Source organism: Rhinolophus hipposideros, assembly GCF_964194185.1.
Source record: "Rhinolophus hipposideros genome assembly, chromosome: 19".
Taxonomy (NCBI): Eukaryota; Metazoa; Chordata; class Mammalia; order Chiroptera; family Rhinolophidae; genus Rhinolophus; species Rhinolophus hipposideros.
This window is the reverse complement of record NC_138065.1, coordinates 20721804-20746284: the sequence shown is the minus strand read 5'-3', so window position 1 is coordinate 20746284 and position 24481 is coordinate 20721804. Positions and strand designations below refer to the sequence as shown.

The following is a 24481-nucleotide window of genomic DNA, read 5'->3' as shown; positions in this document are numbered from 1 at the left end:
AAATTAATAAAGAAAATGTGCATGTACATACAATGGAATATTATTCAGCCACAATAAGGAAGGAAATCTTGATATTTGCAACAGTATGGATGGAATTTAACGGCATTATGCTATGTGAAATAAGGCAGACCGAGAAAGACAAATGCTCTATGGTAGCATATGTGGAATCTTAAACAACAACAATTTGAACTCATAGATACAGATTGATGGTTGACAGCAAAGGGGGTTGTGGAGTGGGCAAAATGGGTGAGGGAATCAAGTTACAAACTTCTAGTTATAATATAAATAAGTCTGGGGAATGTAATGTACAGCATGGAGATTTATAGTTAATAATACTGTATGATATATTTGAAAGTTGCTGAGAGCGATCTTAAAAGTTCTTAACACAAGAAAAAAAGATTTGTAACTATGTGTGGTGATGGATGTTGGCTAAACTTATTGTGGTAATCATTTTGCAATATATACAAATATCGAATCATTATGTTGTACACTTGAAAGTAATATAATTCAATATGTCAATTATATTTCAATTTTTAAAAAAGAGTGATGACCAATGGGATTATAGTGGCCAGGGTCTAAGAAGAGGTATACCATGATACAAGAAATGTAAGAAACTGAAGCAAGAGCCAGATCATGCAGAAACTTGCATTCCATGCTGTGAAATTTGTATGTAGAATGGGTACCACTGGAGTGGTTAAGACAGGAAGCGATATGTTCTAAAATACTTTCATAAGACCCCTTGGGATGCTAGGTGGAAAACAGTTGGGTGGGGTGAGGAGTGTTACAAAGTGGAAGTTAGTAGATAATGCAAGAGCAAAGGTGAGTGATGAAATGGGCTCATAGCAGGCTGGTGACTCAGGTGGATGAATTGGAGATATATTTAAAGGCAGAAGCAATAATAGTACTTATGAATGATTTTAACGATGAGATTGGAGAGGAGCTGTGAAAAAGAGGGAAAATATACTTGTTTTCTACTTCGAGATGTACTGATTCTATGTATGACATGTGTCTAAGAATAAATTGATCTATGTCCTTCATTCTCAGTTGCCTATATTGGCATCATCGGTGGTTAGCCTGTACTTCCTTGAACTCACAGATGTCTTCAAACCTGTGCACTCTGGATTTAGCTGCTATGACCGGAGTCTTAGCATGCCGTACATTGAACCCACACAGGAGGCAATTCCATTCCTTATGTTGCTTAGCTTGGCTTTTGCTGGACCTGCAATTACGGTAAGAATTGCCCCCAAATTGTGCTTGTCAGTGCTAGAAAACTAAGAATGACTACATTTGTGTAGTACATGGGTTAAAAGCAAACAAAAAGTGAACTCCAATCTTGGACCAGAAAGATCATGTTTTTGAGATGTTGTGACAGTACCACGTGGGAATACTTAATATGTTAAAATTACTGTCATTAAAAGTTAAAGAAGATTATATGATTGCAAAAATGATGGGTTTCGAATGTTTACTTTAGAAATCATTCTGAAAAAAGGTTTGTAACTGCATAATTCTTGAATGCCTAATATGACATATCTGAAACAATTCCGCATTAATGTATTTTTCATGTATTTATGTGAAATCTGAAGTGTGGAAAACTGCAGGAGGAAAACAAATAATTATATAGCCAACAGAGTTTCTTCTCAAAAGTGCATGTTGATATCACTTAGTGTTTCATTTTTTACTAGATTAGCACTTTTTATTGATTAGAAGCACTGAGCATCACCAACTGTAAAGAGGGCATAACATGTTTCTGGTACACACACAAGAACTAACATCAGAAATATTCTTTAAAAGTATATTAATATGAGCAAAAGGAAGATCAATTTATCTTTTTAAATAGGTATTTACATATAAATAATTTAGTTTTGTTTTCCAGTTTTTCTCTATGTTTTAAGAGATGTTTTAAGTTTGACTTGTCTTTATGATTTTGTGTAAAACTAAAACTTCCTTTCATGTCTGCGACATGCATGTTCTTATTTCTCTGAAATTGCTCTCAAGTTGGAAAATTTCATCATTAATATTCAATTTTTATTTACATTAGAGTGATAATGAAACAAGCATTTCATTCAGTTCTTTGGAGATTATTTCTTAGGGAAAACAATGCAGACTATCTGGGTTTATCAAATCTTTATGAAAACTGCATGAATCTACACATGTACATTCTTTTCCCTGGAAGCAAAATTTTATTGCATATTTTTAAAGGATAAGTATATCTAATTTTATAGAGAATTCTATCAGAATTTGATTATAGTTCCTAGAGGTTTACCTTAGCTTTTGGAGACTATACAATCAATGTTAGCATTCCCAAAAGGCAAATATACACACTAAAGATACTATGATAAATGTAACACTTTTTTGGTTGTTTTGTTTTGGTGTTTTCTCAAGAAAGACTTTTTGCATTGTGAGTTCTCCCAATGGTGGCTAATCCCAGGGCAGTTCCGATGATGATGATGATGATGATAATGATATTTATTATTATAGAGAGGAACATATTTCCTTTCTACATCTCTCCTGAAGCAGTCACTCAGAATGTCTTCCAAAAACCTGTCCATGATATTTGACATGCAAAAGAATTGTACTGTTTCTTTTCAGGCTTGTAGACAGTATAAACAGAATATTGTGGAAAAATACTTGTCATAAATTGTTTCTCTTTAGAAATGACAACAGCAACATACAATTTATTGTCAAAGCCTAATCCCTGAAACCACATTGCAGCACAACAGCGTGCCATTCCAAATGAGGACACAAGCAGGCACATTTGGAAATACATCAGGAAGCATCTCTCCTTCCCTTGAGGAGAATTCTATCTTCAAGCCAAATTACATCATTTTGAAAAGTCATGCAATGACATATAGATCAAGGTTAAATGAATAACAGTGTAAGGAGAAAATTGCTGTGCTCCTCAGAGAGAAGGACAGTTGAGTAATATCTAAATACTGACAAAAACCCCTCTATCTGTAAGCAAGCCAAATAGTGTGAAAGCACTGTGCTGACATATGAGTTCGGAGTATATTAAATAACTAATATAAAACTCCTGAAATCTCAAGGTTATTTGAGATAATGGCTTTTGTGTTGTAGGATAAGATACATTTTCTTATTGGCATTGTACAAATAAAGTCTTACATAATTTAGCATTCATGGACAAAATGTGCATCATTACATATAGAAATAATAAGAAAGAAAAAATTAATCACAGAATTGTTATTGAAGAAGTGCAGATGAAATCAATCTCTTTTAGCAATACAACAATGCATTTTAGGAATGAGTGGTTAATTTTCTTGAAATCATTAATTTGAGATGACATTATATTATTCTATTTGTGTGCTATCATGTCACACCTATCTATGAAGAATATGGAACCTACTACGATGCATGTCTAATTTAAAGTGATAATGTAGGATGATATTTTTCAAGAAGTATAATTAATTCAATGTTCAATGATTTGAAATAATTCCTTTTGATCATTTCTATACAATTGATCTTAAAAGGTTTCATCATGTACACCATGTGATTTTCACACGTGTATGGTTATTGGTAGAGTTTCCTTAAGAGAAATATTTTTATACAAATTAAGATTCTTTATAATTGTACACATACCATATTACCTACAGAACTAAATATAGCAGATTAAACATTTGAAGCAAAAAGTTGTAGGCTTACTGTCATTAGGTTTTTTTGAAAACCTACAATGGTAAATACTTCATAAAATAAATGTTAAGCTAGTATTGAGAACTGAAACGTGTCACCTGGAAAATCTGTTTCAGTGCCTAATCATGGTTATAATCTTTAGAGTGACATAATCACTTATATCTAAGGGATTGTCAGTATCTCATATAACCCTATTTTTCTCAGCATCACATTTGCACAAATCAATTCTAATTTCACTTCTAATTTTAATTCTAATTTTCTTAAGTGCAATAATCCTAAATATTTGAAATTTTTTGCATAAATAGAACTCATAATTTCAAATCTTTCTTGTCTTACATAGAGTAACTAATAGCCTGAATGCCCAGGATACTTAGCTAACGAGAATCCCACAGTGAAAAATAACAAGTGCAAATCCCACAGTGCCAGGCACTGTGCTAAAAACAGTGAAGATAAAAGATAAAAAGAAATGAGTTTTCTCTCAGAGGGTCACAGTCTAGTGAGAGATAAGCAAATGAATAACTGAAGTACACTTTAATCAAGCTATGCTAGAAGGAAGGACAATGAGGGAGCCACATATGAGGGGATTTATTCAATTTAGGGAATAGTAAGGGATATCAAGGGAAACTTCCTGAAGGAAATGGTGCCTAAATATATTGAGTTTCTTTAAATATTTAGTAGAATTCACTAGTGAAGTCATCTATCTGGTCCCAGACTTTCGTTTTTGGGAACATTTTTGATGATTATTTCAATTTCCTTGCTGTTGATGGGTCTATTTAGATTTTCCAGTTCTTCATGATTCAGCCTAGGAAGGCTACATATCTCTAGGAACTTAATGATTTCTTCTAGGTTATTGAATTTGGTAGCATATAGTCCTTCATGGTATTCATGTATGATCCTTTGTATTTCTGTGGTGTCCATCGTAATGTCTCCTCTTTCATTTCTGATTTTGTTTATTTGTGTCTTTTCTCTTTATTTCCTAGTGAGTCTAGCCAGAGGTTTGTCAATTTTATTAATATTTTCAAAGAACCAGCTCTTCGTTGCATTAAATTTTTCTGTTGTCCTTTTGTTCTCTATTTCATTTAATTCTGCCCTGGTTTTTATTATTTCTTTCCTTCTGCTGACTTTGAGTTTCTTCACTGATGTCCTATGTCCTAGAATCTACAGCAAGTGCACAGTACCTTATTTTAATGTAGTCCTTCTGATACTATAGTATGGCTCTCTGTTCATTGTAAACACATTTTTTAAATAGCGTATAACCTAGGAAATACTACCCAGTATGAATGGTTAACTCTTCAGAAATTTAGCTGTATCAATGATTTCATTTCAATTGTCCTGGAGTGTTTTCATCCAGAAGTTACTGCTTACCTAGATTCTCTCATAATTTGCATTTTCCAATAAGATAGTTACCAGTCACATGTGGTTATTTCATTTTAAATGTAGATTGATTTAAATTTTAAATAATTAAATACAATGAAATGAAATTTAACAAATTAAGCTTCTCAATTGCAGCAGCTAAAGTACTCAATAGCCACATGTGGGTAATGGCTACCATATTGGATGGTGCAGAAAATATTTTCATCATGGCAGAAATTTTTATTGGACAGCCTTAGATAGCACCTTTCTACCCTCATGTATGCTTTCCATGGGTTGATCCTTCTGCTCAATCTTAAACTGGTTTATTGAAATAATTTGTTAGTAAAATGTTCCTGATTCTAACATTGGTACTTATTTTACTCTCCCCTCAGGCATCTTGTTCTCATGGATTTAGGGATGAAGAGTCAAGTCAAGACTCCAATAATTAGGGCAGAATCAGTCACCATGTGATTAATCAAATAGGAGTCACTGGGTGTTGATGGGGAAAGGGCCAAAATTTGGGTGCTGCCACCACATTAAAATTCCAGGATGCTATCACATCCTTAACCAGTACATAGGAGCACAGAAGATCCAACCAAGGCTCCTTACGGTGCCCTGACAGCTTACTTCTCACTGCTCCTTTAAATACTCAGGAGAAATTGATCACATTTCAAAAGCTGTTAGGAAAAATGCATCTTTACCTTGTTGAATTGATGGTGTTAAGAGATAACTTATAATTTATTTTAACCCACTGAATCCATTCTGAAACCCTCTTGTCTTTGCAGATTATGGTAGGGGAAGGCATTCTCTACTGTTGCCTGTCCAAAAGAAGAAATGGGGTTGGACTGGAACCCAACATTAATGCTGGAGGCTGCAACTTCAACTCTTTCCTTAGAAGAGCTGTCAGATTTGTTGGTGGGTGTGGGATCCACAAAGAAAGGAAACCTTTTTTTTTTCCAAGTAGAAATGTGATATTTAATTACAGATATTAAGTCTTCAAAGCTATGTTTTAGATGTATAATTTCTGGTACATGATGAGTTTTATATTATACAAAAAACTGTTAATATATCCAAATTTGGGCTTTGTAACTGAAATGTGTTATTTACAGTTATCGTCCTTGTTTTGAGAGCTAACATGCCATGCATTTCAGTATATTTGTTGTCTTAGCTCTAGTGGAAGCATACGTTAACTTCAAAATGGTTTCATTGGATCTGTGTTCTTTTTTCAATGTGGAAAATAGATGTCATCAGGCCAGTATGAATGGATAACTCTTCAGAAATTGCTTTAGGCACATCAATGATTCCATTTCAATCATCCTGAAATGTTTTCATCCAGAAGTTAATGCACATGGAACTGTCACCATAGAATACTGCATATCATGGCTATTTTTCCTTGGTTATATCTTCCCACTTTACCTCCTATTTTTTATGAGATCTATAGAAAATCCATAGGCTTGGCTAACCAACATCTGAGTCAAACCAGTATCTAAACCTTCATCTCTTCTGATTAGCATGGGGACATTATGATTAGCATCTTGACGTTTTTTTGAGTCACAGTCCTTTCTTTTCTTTTAACTGAGCTGAGAAGTCAAGCCACAGTGCATCACACCAATATGAATGCTTTGCATGCATTCCCAATAAGTCAGTAAAAAGTTATCTTACCTGTAACCTTTCATCTCAAAGGAATATGTAGTTAGTTTTATTCAATACCTAAGTAGTAAATAATTAAATATTATTTATTTTTTATTTATTTAAAATTTATTTATTTATTTATTTATTTATTTATTTATTATTTATTTTATTATTTATCCAGAGGAAAAACCTGGTCTAAAACATGGCTGAGGCTCTGCTTCACTAAGCAACGCACAATAAGATAGTAAGACAAGAATAAGCCCCTTAGTAGAGCGATACACTGAGGCAAAGAAATAAAACTTCAGGACTTATAGCTGATGTCAGAGAAAATTTTCCCTAATACAACAAAATGATGTGGAAAAGGGGAATATAACCTATCAGAAAAGCCTTATAACTATGAGGATGGTCCATCTTACTCTAGAGAACAGTGACCCGGAGTCAGCAATGCCCATCTCTGTGGGTCTGGAGATTCTCGCTCTCCTTGTTTACCCATACTCCTCTCCAAGACCTTGTATGCTGCTAGGAATTGGAATGTAGAAATAAACATCCTGTGTCATGAACCCCAGGTGAGTGGGTGGAGAAGGAGTTGGTAGAGTGGTTGTTAGGTGACGATAAACAGAGAAGGAAAATGCAAAACAGGGTAACGGGCAGGCCAGAGATCTTGGTCAACAGTTCATTGACAGACTACCCAGGTGCGTCTCATCTCACCATCATGAATCAGAATTCAGGCTGTCGATCAGAATGAATCAGAATTCAGGCTGTCGATCAGAATGAATCGTGGGTGTCAAGACAGTGTACTCAAAGAGGGAGCAGGCAAGTTCAGATCACGTGTATGTGAGCAGAGCTAGACTCCCAAGAATAAGGTCAGACAAGGGACTTGAAGCAAGAATTGAGTTTGAGTACCCAAGGATGCCTCAAAGTGTGTGAGTTTATTGCTTAAGACTGGCCCCAGGAGACAAAAGAAAGATAGAACTTGGAGGAGGAGACATTAAGAACATTATTTCCAAATTCCAAACATGCAGGAAGGCTCCCACAACTCTATACCCAGATATGATTATTGTTTCCAGGACAGGGCTCACCTGCCCGCTTCTATGTTTTAATTCACATTCCTGGTATGACTACAGCTTATAGGGAGTTAGAACCGATTCTGTAGGGTTTGGCAACTGTGGCTGGAGTTAGAGATTACTGGTAGAGAGAGCCCTGGCAGCTGAAACATGCTAAGTAATTTAAAATTATTTTGAATTTTGCTGCATTCCCCGTATTTATTCCTCTTTGAATCACACAGTTGGTCACCTTAACATGTCCCAGGTGTCTGACAAGTGACCTATGGTTACTAATATTAAGAAGTGGCCTTATTTAACCAAACTAACAAATATACTTCAAATTACTACTTTGGAGGTGCCCTTATTTAACCTTAAGTGTTCAGAAATTTAGGAATTTTTATACCATCTTCTAGAAATAAACTCAGAGAAAATGATCACAATAGATTTGAAGGTGGTCATGTTAATGTGTAATAAATACAGTTGATGATGAGATCCAAGCATCAGCATAAGCACTAACTTGGTAACACTTTCTTTCCTTTTGCTTATAGGTGTTCATGTATTTGGACTATGCTCTACAGCCCTCATTACAGATATCATACAGCTGTCCACAGGATATCAGGCACCATACTTTCTGACTGTGTGCAAGCCGAACTACACCTCTCTGAATGTGTCTTGCAAAGAAAATTCCTACATTGTAGAAGATATTTGCTCAGGATCTGACCTTACAGTTATCAACAGTGGCAGGTTGGAAACTGAAACTTAAGAACATTCCATACCAGTGTTTTCACTGTTCATTAACAACAACTTGTGGTATCACCTCAGGCAGACATTTTTTGGTCATAATGATTTGGGTTTTATTTTTCTTCTCAATTTAGTTATCTCTTTAGTGATTATAGCATAGAAACCCATTGATGGCTCATTCAAAATCTTTATCTCTGTCTCCAAATTTCAGCCCCACATTCTTGCAACTAATCTTCCTATCACCAAACCTGATTGATGTTCTGTAACCTACCCTAAACTCATTATGGTTTTAGGTTACCACAATTCATTTATTTTGAGATATTTATAGTTAGTCATGGCTTACCGTCAATATGTGTCTTATAGTAAGTAGAAGACTTAATACCTATGATATTTATATCTCCATTATATATTTTATTTTAAAGAATCATGTGAATTTTCTTTTGGGTCAAGTTTTAAAAGGGATAACATCTGGGGTTGCATATGTCTTCTTTGATTAAACCCAGTAGATCTGTATAGCTTCTTACCTTGCATTTCAAAAAATAGGGGACAAAAAAACTCAAGAAACTATCAGTGTATTAAATTTTTTCAATCAATAAAGTAAAAAGTAAACTTGTATGGCAAGAGATAATATTTTAGAAGTTCAAGAGAAATAAATTACAGGAAGTTTAGAGACAATAAATGATTGTTATAACAATTGTATTTGTCATTCAATGAGTTCCCAAAGATCAATTTAAGAGTGAAAAATAAGTTAATAACTACACTTGAAGAAGAATCAGAGTCTGATATTATGTAATTATACACATTCAAGTTCTCATGGTCCATTCAAACAACTTTAAACCTACATTTAAGACCTACATCCTCTATTCTTTCTCAATCCTTTTATATTATCTCATCTGTGTTGAACGATAATCCTTTTTATTGGGTACAAATAATTAGGAGGACATTATTATATCTGAATTTTTTTTCAATTTTTTTATCCATTAAAAGAAAGATCTATTCTTCTGTCTGTCCTTTTCAGTGTCTCTCCCACTATCCTGTGTTCTATCTCTACCTCCTCGTTTCTTAAATTATTTAACAAAATAAGATGCTCTGTGATTCTTGAGATAATAATTATTTTAAAGTGAAATATACATAGAAACATTTTGTTAAAACTAGACTTTTCTTATGCTTTCTAAAGTATAAAAAACACATTTAGTCCCATTACTGTGAGAAAATAAGTTTGTCTTTTAAAACTTGATTTAAATGAAAACATGTATATAGGAGCATAGAAAAAATTAAAAAGCTTTAAAATCCTAGGTTTTATGAACTTTTACTTTAAACTGACATAATTCTAATACCAAAGAACAATTACAATGTTCTCCAACCCATTTCTACTTTCAGCCATGATTCCAATGGTGTAAGGAAGTGATCCCCTACAAAGCTAGCACTTTCTATTGGAAAGCACATCACTACTATTCTTTCGTACTAATGGTGGTTAGCAGTGTTTATTTTATCACTCAGCTCTTTCTCCAGAAAACAAAATTGAAATTAAAGTTATTGCTTATTGCCTCATGGCTTTGAAGTTCAACCACTCAGTGTTTTGAGATGATTGTTAGCAGTGCATCTGAAATAGAAAACATAATTTGACTGTCCTTTTTTTGGCAGAAAATCATTCCCTTCTCAACATGCAACTCTCGCTGCCTTTGCAGCTGTGTATGTTTCGGTAAGTAAGTGAGTAATTTCATCAATCTGTGTCCTAAAGAAAATCACAGGAATGAGTGTTGTCTCCTACTAAATCCATTATATAGCCATGTAATAACAAAACAGCAAACTTTAGCACAGCAGTCCTTCAATACAATGGTATCAAAAGCAGAAATTGGATCTACTATAAACAATATTATAGTAAAATAGTTTTTCTACACAATCATGTTATTTATTTAGCCTGGTATCCCTTTAATGTACTATTATACTTCATGTATTGAGAACTTCATGAATGTTATAATTTCTAAAACTGAAAGAACTGTGTTAAGTATACACACATACACATGCACACATTTTACTTTCAATATTTGGTAACAGTGAGTTCTAAGTCAATGTAAATTTGATAAATGCTGTACAATGAATCATCATCATATGTGATTAATACATAGTCCATTAGGTCTTATGTGAGAAAAATGGGTTGAAATTATGTGACCAGTAACATGGAGACTAAGCAATTGTCTAGCTAATTCTACTGTTTCAATTTTTTTTCAAACTTTCGTGTAATTAAGTGAGAGATCTGTTTTGTTCATGAATTTTGTCAAGTATTTACATTTTTTCAGGTATAGAATATAGCCATAGCAAGGGGAATGGAACAGTAAAATTGATATTGAGTGTATCAGTTAGACTTTTGAGTTTAACTTTTTATTTAATTATAGTTTAATAGTAAAATGACCTTTCTGACATACTTAACCTATTTTTTTTTTTTTCATTTTTAAGATGTACTTCAATTCCACATTAACAGATTCCTCTAAGCTTTTGAAACCGCTTTTGGTCTTCACATTCATCATTTGTGGAATCATTTGTGGGCTAACACGGATAACACAGTATAAAAACCATCCAGTTGATGTCTATTGTGGCTTTTTAATAGGAGGAGGAATTGCTCTGTACTTGGTAAATAATAATTATTATTATGTGATAAACCAGTTTAAAATGGAAAACATTCATAGAATATTTTGCACTGTAATAACTTACTTGCAATATAGTTTATATTCATGAGAAAATCTTTGGCTGCATTTCCATTCTGAGCCCAAACACATAACCCCCTTTCAATAAAATAACTTATGAAATTCTCACCATGGGCCAGAAACTATGATTTTTAGAGGGATTATTGCATTTTATCTTTACACCCCCAACCTCCAAAAAGAGTCAGGGACTATTATTACTAGCATAATTTTACCAATGAGGAAAGTTAGCATTAGTGAATTTAAGGTTAGTGAAAGTGAAGGTTTAGTGGATGATTATATAACTTGCTCAACAACACAAATGTAGCACCAGGATATAACTGATCCAACTAATATTGAATTTTTGTACAGCACTCTATTTTTAAGCCTGATGTTTCTTCAAGGGAAATTTCCTCAGCATAAGAAAACTGAGATTGTCCATTTAATTAATTAACTAATTTGACATTTATTCACTATTCGACCTGTGCCAGGTGATATACTAAGCATTAGAACATTGAGAAATAAGATATATCCTTAAGGAGTTTACAGCATAAAGATTAATAAAAATATAAATGGTTACAATATGTCAAATGATATAATAAAGAGTGCACAAAGTGCTTTGAGAATAGCAAACTGCTAAGGAAGCTAAGGGAAATCTTCATAGAAGTGATGTGGTTTTTAAAAAATGAGAAACTTTTTCTTAAGGTAGGGAAAGGAGGAAAGGCATCCAATCAGAAGAAACTGCATATGCAAAAAGATAGACATGTGAAGTAGCAAGTATAAGAAGAGGAAGAGTTAAGTCTGGAGCTGAAAACAGCAATCAGTAGTAGGGAAAAAGATCTGGAAATCATGGACATTATTGGTGGAAGTACCATTATAGTTATGAGAGCATATAAAATTGCAAGGTCATAAGACTAAAAGGCAGCCAGGGAATACCAGCATGCAAGAAACATGCAGAGGAAAAGGCAATAATGAAGAGAGAGGCTGACAGAGAAGTAAAAATTACTTGTCTATAGCAGCAGTCCTCAGTCATGTGGTCTTGGCACACTTGTGAGGGGTGTTACAAGAAAATGACTACAAAAAAATATTAGAGGTACTGAAGTGAGCAATAATTTATTTTTCATTTTTATAAACTAGCATGGGCAAGATTGTCACTTCAAGTCTCATTGATCAAATTAAAGTTAGTGTGTCAGGAATTGTGCATAAGCCTGCATTGCCTATGGCAGTGTTGATTGACAATGTGTATTACAGAATAAATAAAGAAGACTGAGAACTGTCACTCTCTAGTTCATGCATTGCTTGCACATGGTGTGATTTCATGGTCCTAGAACTAGCATGGACTCCATAGTCCAAAGCATTTGGGCTTGAATCTTAAATCTCCTGCTGCTTAGCCAAGCTGTGTAGCCTCTCAGAAATCTGTTTTTTCACCTATAAATGAGAATAATAACTATCTACTTCATATCGTAATAAAGATTAAGCAACTATACTTATTAAGCACAGTGCTGGGCAAAGAATATTGAACAATACAGGCAGAGGTTACTTGCCATCTAGTGAAGAGGTTTCCTAAACTTAAAATTTAAAAACAATTATTAATGGAACATTAAGTAGAGACTGCTTATCCTGGGAACTCTGGCAGCGAGAGGATAGATAGATATTATTTAGAAAAAGGTTTGAACCATGAATTAAAGTATTTGGAGAGGCAGAAGTTTGAGTTTCTTCCATCCATTTTCTGCACGCTATGTCCTGAAATTGGAAATTTATCCATTCTAAGCCAATGCCATTGTAAATGTTAAACACTCTGTAAGATGTTAAGTCCATGGTTTGATTTGAAAAGCAGACAATGGCTACCATCTATTAAAGTTAGCACATAAATGAGTATCTGCTGCTTGCTCTTATCTCTAAACAAAGCATGTCACAAACTGAAAATCCAGCAGGAATTAGATCCTCTATGTGTAAAAAAGGTCAAAATTCTGAATCTGAACTTTAATCTTTTACAAATTTTTATCTCCACAAATCTAAAACAAATTTAAAAATTGATACCTGAGTATGAAGACTAAATAAAATTTGGCTCAAATTTAGTGTAATAGTACTACATTGATCAAATATTATTTCCCAATTTAAGACCAAGTTTAAATAAAATAAGAATGCGGATGCCCCAATCTAGTGACAATTTCTGCCCTCTCTTCTGAGAACACTGTGTACAATACTGAGCACACAGAGTTGTACTCAATGTGAGTTGTAACAATATGCATTTCTGCTCTCATTGCCAAACCTGATATCATGTTTTATGAATGATTCATTTTTCTATATTTTCCACAGTTTTTCTGCTTTCCATCATGAGGTATGATTGAAAATGGAAGGTAAAATAAATTTTTTAAGCCATTTGACATGTCGCTCAATGAGAGATTCCTAAATCCAGAAAAATGAATTGCTTTGAAAAAGCAGAAGTATATATATATACATATATATACATGTATAAATATATATATAAAGTATAAGAAGTAGCAAGTACAAGATATATATATCCATATATATAAATATATATCTTATTGTCTGACTTTTCTTTTCAAAACATACAGAGGATTAAATTTTCAAAAACATCCAGTCGGTTGGAGAAAGGAGAAAAAAATCCAACTAGTAATAGAAAATAATGGGCTCCATATTTCTGAATAGCTAGTTCAGTAATTTATGATATAACTTACAAACTATTTTCCCAGTAATTGTAGTTTTGTTTTTGGTTTTTTTTTTTGGTTATTTGTATTAGTCAGTGGTGTATAGAAAGCACATACCTTATTTATATGGGTCAGTGGGTCTTCTGAGACAAACTCTGAGTAATGATGTCTTCTAGTGCATGGCATTTATTATTTCTCTTCAACACTAGGGTCTGTATGCTGTGGGGAATTTTCTGCCTAGCGAAGAGAGTATGTTTCAGCACAGAGAAGCCCTCAGGTCTCTGACAGACCTCAATCAGGATCCCAGCCGAGTTTTATCTGCTAAAAATAGTAGCAGCAGTGATGGAATTGCTCACACAGAAGGCATCCTCAACCGAAACCACCGAGATGCAAGCTCATTGACAAACCTCAAAAGGGCAAATGCTGATGTAGAAATCATCACTCCACGGAGCCCCATGGGGAAGGAGAACATGGTGACCTTCAGCAATACTCTGCCTAGAGCCAACACTCCATCTGTAGAAGACTCTGTCAGAAGAAACACCACCATTCATGCCTCCATGGATTCCGCCCGATCAAAGCAGCTCCTCACCCAGTGGAAGAATAAGAATGAAAGTCGGAAGTTGTCCCTGCAAGTTATAGAGACTGAACCCGGACAGTCACCACCCAGATCCATAGAAATGAGGTCAAGCTCAGAGCCGTCAAGGGTGGGGGTGAATGGAGACCACCATGGTCCTGGTAATCAGTACCTCAAGATCCAGCCTGGCACTGTCTCCGGGTGTAACAACAGCATGCCTGGGGGACCAAGAGTGTCCATTCAGTCCCGCCCTGGGTCCTCACAGTTGGTGCACATCCCCGAGGAGACCCAAGAAAACATAAGCACCTCCCCCAAAAGCAGCTCCGCTCGGGCCAAGTGGTTGAAAGCTGCCGAGAAGACTGTAGCCTGTAACAGAAGCAACAGCCAGCCCCGCATCATGCAGGTAATAGCCATGTCCAAGCAGCAGGGCGTCCTCCAAAGCAGCCCCAAGAACGCTGAAGGCAGCACAGTCACCTGCACTGGCTCCATCCGATACAAAACCTTGACAGACCACGAACCCAGTGGGATCGTAAGGGTGGAAGCTCACCCAGAGAACAACAGGCCTATCATACAGATCCCATCCACCGAAGGCGAAGGCAGTGGCTCCTGGAAATGGAAAGCCCCTGAGAAGGGCAGCCTTCGCCAAACTTACGAGCTCAATGATCTCAACAGGGATTCAGAGAGCTGTGAGTCCCTGAAGGACAGTTTTGGTTCTGGAGATCGCAAGAGAAGCAACATTGATAACAATGAGCATCACCACCATGGAATCACCACCATCCGCGTCACCCCAGTAGAGGGCAGCGAAATTGGTTCAGAGACGCTGTCCATCTCTTCTTCCCGCGACTCCACTCTTCGGAGAAAAGGCAACATCATATTAATCCCTGAAAGAAGCAACAGCCCCGAAAACACTCGAAATATCTTCTACAAAGGAACCTCCCCAACACGGGCTTATAAGGATTGAGTGATGGCGTTCAGCCATTTAGGCGGCCCCCCAAATGACCTGTTCTCTGTTCCAGCAGATTGGGAAATTTACTGACCAAACTGGATTATCCACCATTAGCCCAGGACTCAATGACTCTTGAGAACTGTTACACATCAAGGGGAGGGAAAAGCACAATGCAAGAACCTAACTAATGTGATAACATGAAGATTCTTTTTAAAATCTGTCTTCAAACTCAGAAGGTTTGCAGAGGGCAGTATCAGAAGAAAGTGGTTTCCTTCAATGTATACTATTTTACTTCCTGAATGTGCCAACTTTAGGGGTTTTTCATAATTAGCTGTGGGAATACAGAACACATTTTCCCTACAGCAGAGGCCATGCAGTATTATATATTCATTTTGCAGAATCTGCACCTAAAGCTCATTATGGGTGGTGCTGATTATTATAGTATATATACCATGTAAACTCTCAAATTCTATTTAGCTGTGAAATAGTGGTGTGCAATTCCTTGTCAAAGAAATGCTACTGTATTAAGAAGATGCTGGCTGCTTTGTGTTAGAATAGAACACCCCACAGCTTCTCTGCAGTGGCTCTGTCAGAGTCAAAAAATGAAAAACTTTTGTGCATTTTTCAAAATTATGCTTTCTTCAACAACAAAAATTGTGTAGGAATATTTTCAGTAAAAAGGAATAGCTCGTACTTTTCTGCATAGTTATTTTTTTCTGCTTACTTTTTGTTTAAGTATAGGCACTGCTAATAAGGAATCTGTTTTTCAGTGAGTAAATTTGCATAATTTGAAAATATATATTATTTAGAGAGTCCTTTGAAATTGTTGTGATCATATTTTGTATTTTATGGCTTGTTCTTTATTGATTTTTAAATTTTTTTGATGTTATAGATATGTTCTATTTTTAAAGCAAAAATAACAGTGGACATTTGTTGAGCAAAATATACTGCTGTGAATATATAAACAAGAAACCTGAACCAAAACTTGACATCATGTTATGTTGCCAGCAATGTTGGTCATTTCTACCTATAGATGTTTCAAACCAGCTGGCTTAAGTGGCAATTTAGCAAGTGATTCAAAGTTCCATTTAGTTCCAGATTATTAACTTTTTTGATATCCTGATAACCAATAAATTAGAGCCACAGTAGCTGGGTTTTTACCTTCTTCCCTAATATACCATGTTTCCCCGAAAATAAGACCTAGCTGGACAATCAACTCTAATGTGTCTTTTGGAACAAAAATTAATATAAGACCCGGTCTTGTTTTAATATAAGATCCGGTCTTTATAATATAATATAATATAATATAATATAATATAATATAATAAATATAATATATTATATATGAAATATAATATATATTATATATAAAATATCAGGTCTTATATTAATTTTTGCTCCAAAAGACGCATTAGAGCTGATTGTTTGGCTAGGTCTTATTTTGGGGGAAACACGGTATTTTTGTTAATGGACACCAACTGGAAGAATTTTTAAAAATGCAAATTGAAAAGTAAAAGTATTTCACAGAACAAATTAAGAATGTATTTCTTGAAAATATCTAAATAGGCACAGTTTTAGTGCTTAATGTGTAAACAACAGTTTTTTCTACCTATCCTGAATGAAGCTTTTAGCCTAAATCAAAGGAAACCAAAATCATCAATAAGAAGATATAAACAAAACATTTTTAGGTATTTCCAATTCAAAAATTTTATTTTTAAGCATGAAGTATTTGGTTCTTGGAACTTAGCATTGGACCTTTTTTACTCCATCATTATCAACTTCTACAGGAAAGGAGCAGAGCTTTCTAGAGTAACCCACCTCCTAAAGCATTAGGGATTAAGCTGAAACCAGCAGAATTGAAAACTCTGGCAATAAAATACAGATTCAACTACATCCCTTCTGGCAATTTCCTCCTCAGAGAGGGGAGTGGGAATAAAATGTTGCCTTCCCCACTTCTCACCACCACCATTATGACACTCCTACTGGCTTTTGCCAATTTATAGAGAGAAAGGTGGACTGGTTTTAGCACTCTAAAGAAAAAAAAAAGCTGCAGCATTTCAGGTGCAGTATGATATTTCCTAATCTTTCTTATTTCTTAACAAAAGATTTTAAAGTACTTCTCTAGTCATTGAAGTTTTTTTTTTCTTTACATAAATATTGATATATTCTTTTTCTACTCAAAGTGCCAAAGGCTACAGTTTTTAATGACAATAAATTGTACCACATTGTTAAGGAAATATAATGATAGTCATTAGAACTCAAGACCTCTGCATGTATATTTGATAACACATCTTTTGTAAAAAAAAAAATTACAAAAAAATTTGTTTACATTCCACTGGTACCTTAATTTCAAACAAATGAGACTAACAGGTGGTATTTTTTCTCCTTAGTGTTCTATTTATCTTATTTGCTAATGAGAGCACTTCTTCCTTTGTTAGGCTGTGCTTTAACTGATAAAACCAAGTATTGAAAAAAGAGAGTTAATTATCTTTTTAAAGTAAATAAAATTATGAAAAAATATATAATATATATAAAGTATTGTGTTTAATAAAATGTTATGCAATGTTTTCCAAACTGATAAAATTTGTAAAGTGCTATAATGTATTTTGTTAAGTATAGATCAAAGCTATTGTGTGAGTATATTGTGCTAACATCATAGAAATAAAGATTAGATTTCTTCATCAAAATTGGAACATTGTTTTTTTTTTACTTCAGATAATATGAATGGATGATAATTTGGCGTATAGGAAAACAGATGAAGAAATAAGAATGAATTGGAACTGATTATATTCATAATAGTTTAGAAGAAATAGTGTTGCACTAAGAAAGAAAGTTTGTCAAACTATGGCATGTTTCTTTATCATTCAGAAACTGGATTACTTGTACATTGCTATTGGGAATGTAACATGGTATAACCACTCTGAAAAACAGTTGGCAATTTCTTTAAAAAATGAAATAAACATAAACTTATTATAAGACCCAGGAATTACACTCTTCGGCATTTATCCCACAAAAATGAAAACTTATAGGTCCATACAAAAAAATGGTACTTATATATTCATCTCAGTTTTATTAATAAGCACCCTAAAGTGGAAACAATTCAGATGTCCTTTCGTGGGTGAATGGTTCAACAAACTATTACACAGCCATACCATGGAGTACTACTCAGCAATAAAAAGAAATAAACTATTGATACCCATAATTTGAATGAATATCCAGGGAATTATGCTGAATGAAAAAGCCAGGACTAAAACGTATTCTGTCTCACTGTAGTTCATCTCATGTGACAGGACAGATATAAGCAGCCCATAGATGAAGAAGTGGCTTTACCATCTTTAACTCAGGGCTTCCAAAGTTGCTCTAGTTGTCAGTTTCCCAGCAGGAGTGGGCATAGGAGAAAGGATGTCAAGGATAAGCAGCTCTGTATTTAAGGAGATGACACAGAAGCTGCATTTGTCATGCATAATTCACCCAATTGGCACGAACTAGATCACCTTGCTACAAGAGGCTGGGGATGTCGTCTCTAGCTGAGAAGGCCTGGGCCCAGCTGAAATTTTGTGTCTTCTCTAACTAGACAGGAAAGGATGAGAAAGGCTCTTGAGGGCTGATTATCAGTTTCTGTCAAAACCCTTCACAATATGACTTGCCGACCCTTATTTCTACTGCTTCTCCAAACAAAGCTATTGTTGCAATGACTTTGGTTCTTCAGGTGTGTGGGGGAGTGAGGGGTGAGGAGGGGGTTTATTTATTTATTTTTTATAACTTTTTTAAATTTATTTTTTATAACTTTTTTTTTTTTTTTTAGATTTTTATCTTGGGAAAGGGAAACAGGACTTTATTCGGGAACAGTGTATACTTCCAGGCCTTTTTTTTTTTTTTCCCTCAAGTCAAGTTGTTGTCCTTTCGATCTCAGTTGTGGAGGGCGCAGCTCAGCTCCAGGTCCAGTTGCCTTTTTTCTAGTTGCAGGGGGCACAGCCCACCATCCCTTGCGGGAGTCGAGGATTTGAACCTGCAACCTTGTGGTTGAGAGCCCACTGGCCCATGTGGGAATCGAACTGGAAGCCTTCGGAGTTAGGAGCCTGGAGCTCTAACCGCCTGAGCCACCCGGCCAGCCCAAGGGGGTTTATTTTTAACTCTCTGGAAAGTCTTCTCTCCCCTTTTTAAATTTCCAAAGTCCTTGGAGGATAAATCTCAATCTTCCCCTTTACAACTTTAGAGCTGGAAAAGGATTTGCAATATAACTCATGTTTTAGGTATAATCACTATAACTACTTATGTTTTACATAAGTAAAACACACAAGAAGTGAATTACTGAAAGTCACACAACTGGTAGATGTCAAGAGGGCACTGAAGGCAGGAAACAACTACTTTCCGGTCATTTTTTAATCCCTGATATTTAGGAAGCACATTACTCACCACATAGGTTGGACTCTCAAACATTTGAAATGAATGAATGAATGAATGAATGAATGAATGAAATATTCTGATAGAGTTGTTACATTTTTCAAAACAGCTAACCTAACTCCTCTTTTTGAGAATATTTATGACTATTTGTTCAGCATAACCAAAGTATTTATGTAATCATAAATTTTGTACTATTAATCAACTTGATTAACCAGGTATTGAATATTTACTACACTCTAAATTGTCAGCTCTTTATAAACAGCTCCTAGTACAATAGGTGCTTAATAAATATAAGAAGAATTGAATGAGCACAGCATGTTCTATCTTTTATGAGTGAAAAAGAATTATGAAAATAAATAAATAACAGAATGTATTACATAAAGGGAAATGTAACGGGATTTAGAAGAGAAAGAAATGGTTGTCTATTTGATTGTACCCTAAAGTTCCACAATTCTCAGAAATCCCCTCCAAGACTCCCATGCCAAATTTATGTTATTTGTATTTTTTCTCATTTTTATTATTTGAAGCATCTTTTAAAAATGTTGACATGGTAAAAGTCAGATTTTTGGGAACAAGCTGTCTCTTCACAATAGATATGATTTTGCAACAGTTGTTTGTTCAAGTGTTCCCACCTCCACAGTAATCTCTGTGGAGGCAAGTGCCAATAAAAAAAAACACCTCATTATTCTATCATTCTTTGAAAAGCCCTCTGTAAAGTCAGCATTCAAGTTAATTTTTCAAATTCAAAATCAGATATTAGAGTCCAGGGGCTATAGTGATTTCTTTATATCTAGCATATCCACTGGTCTCTTATTCCCACCCAATCTGCCACTAGGGTATCACAATTACTTTCAGAATTATAAAGATTCTGCTGACTTCTCTGCTAGTCACCACCATGGAATATTAGATATGGTGGCTTAATACAGTACTGTTCCTTTTACATAGGTTTAATTGGAAAGAAAAGTGAGGAAAGGCAAAATTCCTATTACTGCTCCCATTCCTTTGTTCTGCACAATACCACATATATGAGTCTATGGGGTGAGGAGGGGGTTTATTTATTTATGTAGCCAAGTAACCACAGAAAATTATAGCTATAAAAGGAACAATATTTAAATTTTGTGCTAAAATTAATTTCTTACAATTAAAGCTAAAAGAATCTGGGGAGTTAAACTCTTCATAAAGGTCCATCATTGGTTACCTCAGTTTCTCACTTTGCTTCTAATTTTTTTATGTAATTAAAAGCAACTTTTCTTTTCTCTAATCTTTGTTGAGCAAGTCTCCTACTGATATTACCTAGTTTCACCCCATTCCATCTACCTGTTCTTAAGTTCTGTCTAGGTATTAGAATAATGTTCTGGGAAGAGTCTTTGGGGAACTTTGGCTGTCCAAGTTCCACCAAAAATTTTAAATTTGGACCCTTTGAGATTTCCCCGTCAGAACAAGTTGCAGATAAAACCCTGATTCTTCCACCGGTTAACTATTGAATCTCTCTCTCTCTCTCTCTCTCTCTCTCTCTCTCTCTCTCTCTCTCTCTCTCTCTCTCTCTCTCGTTATTTTTGTTATCTGTCATTTCTTCCTTAAGCATTTCTATCTCAGTTTTCATCCTGTTATCTTTTCTTATGACTTTTTGAGCTTTTGTATTTCTTCTTCTCAGAGAGGACTTTTTATTTTTTGATATTCAAGAACAAGTGTTCATTTATTAATATTAGTTTTCATTTTATTCATGACATTATTTTCCTTAATTTAATCCAAAAAAGACTACTTTAGATGTAGTCTTAGGGGAAGAAAGGGAAAGAAAAAAAAAAAGAGAGAGAGCCTCCTCCAATATCTATGACCATCCAGACCATAATTCCTATCTCTAAACTGAGCTTTAAATCTACATCTAATTTTTTTTGTTAATCAACAGACACCATGAGCAATGCAGGAGCCTATGCGTTCATACTGTCCCGTAACTGAAATGTTCCCAGTAAGTCACCACCATCTTTCACTTCTGTTATCCCTTCTCTGTCCACTTCCACACATGCCTTGCAAGACCCTGGAGTATCATCACCAAGTTCCTTCATTACCAAGTCAGAGAAATTCTTTTAGTTCTTGTGGTCTAGATTGTTAAACATCCATAAACATGTAATGTATAGGTTTGTGAATGTATGTGCATAACCTTTAAGAGGAAACATACACTTGACTAAGAATGTTAGTCAAAGCTTCAAGTGGTGGCTGTATGAATATTTAATGTTTCCTCCTGGCCATTGCTTCTGTAACCTGTTTCTAAAGTGCTGAAAGAGAGAGGGGAGAGAGTGTGAGAGGTTAGTTTCCATAGGAACATATTAAATAGTGGAAAATTGAGTTGCCTCCAGCTATACTGAACTCACGCCACCAGTGTTATGAACACCCCATTTACCTAATTTAATTGCATTTTCAAATTCATCTCTAAAAATATTCCATAAGTACTTACAAATTTTGGGAGTGTAAAAACATGGACTATCTGACCTCTGGAAAGAAAAATATTTGAAATCAATCAGAATATTGCTATATTTTTCTTTGGATTGGTATGATTTGAATATAAGGGGAGAAAAAAAGCCAGCTAAAGCATAAATACTCTAGGAGAAAATTAAGGAACTATGAAATAGTTACTTTTTCTTAAATATTAACTCTGTAGTACAGCAACTGTAAAACAGACTAGCTACTTGACAGAAAGCATACAGAATCAAAAAATAATAAAGTAATAAGCAACTTATAAAACTTTTTAAATTTACAAGATGAATTGATATTAAGTAATTAGAAGAAAATTTGGTAACTTACAAATAACATCTCATAATCAATATTTAAAAGTAAGGTTAATCTGTACTATATTTTAAGGGCCCAGAAGAAAAATTCTATAATTCTATAATTTAGAAAAATCTATAATTCTTATGTAAATTCTATAACTTCTGTTGAAAGCTTTTGAAAAGGAGTTTAAGTATTAAAATAGTAACAACAGATACGTTCTAGAAAGCTCAGAATTACCTTTAAATTCTTTTTTGCTCTCTTGCCATGACCAGCTCATCATAAAGCTCCGCAGTCTGTCACTTCTCATCCTTTCCCAGGATCTCACTCCAGCCATTCTTTGGCCCCTGCTGCTCTAGGTCGCCACCCGGCAAGGTTTCAGTGTTCCAAAGGAGAACCATGCTTCCTTTTTGCATTTGCTTGTCCACAGTCCGGATCCTAACGGGCAGGTTTCTCTTGTTTGCCAGAAGGGTCAAATGAAATTATTTTGCAATATAATGTAAATAACTGATGGGAACGTCAATGTGTTACACTTCCCAGGGTGATCTGCATTTCAAAAGGAGATTTATAACCCAAAAAATTAATTAATTTGCTGATTCAAAGTCTTTGGAAATGAAAGAAACTATTTTTTATTGAAGTAAACAAACAAATGAATACTCAAATAGATCTATGATGTTAGAATTTCAGTGGTAACACAGCTGTAGACCCTAAAGATCTCTTAATTTGCACAGCTTTAGCAAGTAGTTCCTTCACATACAACCATGAGTTCTGCAACCTGCTTTGTTTTTCACCATCTCTCACACAATGCTGAATTGGCAGCACTGGAGATAAAGATGGAGATAAAGATGAGGTGTAAAACAAGAGGCTCTTCAAGAGTCAGCAAAAGCCACCAGATATACTTCCCCACTGTCTGTTTCCACCTCTGCAGAAGACTAAAGGTTTGTCTTTGAGATGGTGGGACAGAGGCTGATTTGAGAGGATGAGAAGTCTGTCCTTTGCAAGCACACACCATAGATTGGAGCACGAATCCATATTAAAAGCTCAAAGTTAAGTGAAAATTTATCAGTCATAAAATGAATTTTGAAAACCCAACATCTTCCTGCAATGGGATTGCAGAATGATGGCAGGTAAGTTAATAATATCCAGGTCAAAGACTGAAAAATTAATTTAGAGGAATTTGGCACCAAAAAAAGCACTAAAGTTACTGATATCAGCCCATTCAAATTCACCAAGAGAGAGACCAATGAATCAAAAAGACATAACAGTCTTTATTGGGCATGCACCTATTTCACAGAATTTCAAATACATAAAGCAAAACTGAACAGAACTAAAGGGAGAAGTTAACAAATCCACAGGTGGTGATTTTAATACCCCTTTCTTTGTAATTAGTAGAACAGGCACAACAAATATCAATAAGGAAATGGAGGTTTTGAATAACACTACCAAAACTTGACCTAAGTGACATTTATAAATTATACACAATTGTAGAATACACATTCTTTTTAAATCCACCATGAAACACTAAGACAGACCATATACTGGGCCATAAAACAAGTCTCAATAAGTTTAAAAGGATTGAAATCATATATTTTTACACTACAACTGCATTTATATTTAAAAAGATATCTATAAAATCTGCAAATATTTGGAAATTAATTCACCTACTTTTAAATAACTGATAGAACAAAGAAGAAATCACAAGAGAAATTAGAATATATTTTTTATCAAATAATAAGAACACAACATACCAAAACTAGCATGATACAGCTAACGTAGTGCTGATGCAGTACGTAGAAAGAAATTTATAGTTTTAAATGGTCATATTTAAAAGAAGAAAAATGCAGTGCCAAGGATCTAAAACAAGACATTGTGCAACACACCAGAAATGCATTGGTAACTGAAACACAATCCCAGTCCTGATGGTGAAACAGCTAGACAGTGGTTACCATGTACTAGCATTAATAATCATCACTAGGAATGTTTATTAAAATGTAGAATCATTAAAATGCAGATACAATTACAGTTTT

General features: G+C 34.7%; 1 protein-coding gene across 1 annotated transcript in view; it reads left to right on the top strand.

Annotated features, from left to right (window-relative positions):
• The window catches only part of PLPPR4 (phospholipid phosphatase related 4), a 39324-nt gene extending 21327 nt beyond the window's left edge, over positions 1 to 17997 (top strand). The window contains exons 2-7 of the mRNA XM_081025827.1: positions 1045 to 1230; positions 5784 to 5913; positions 8222 to 8417; positions 10059 to 10116; positions 10872 to 11045; positions 13977 to 17997. Of these exons, the coding sequence (XP_080881953.1) occupies positions 1045 to 1230; positions 5784 to 5913; positions 8222 to 8417; positions 10059 to 10116; positions 10872 to 11045; positions 13977 to 15302 (2070 nt within the window). The 3' untranslated portion in view covers positions 15303 to 17997. The remainder of the gene's footprint in view (positions 1 to 1044; positions 1231 to 5783; positions 5914 to 8221; positions 8418 to 10058; positions 10117 to 10871; positions 11046 to 13976) is intronic.
• The last annotated feature ends 6484 nt before the right edge of the window (positions 17998 to 24481 follow it).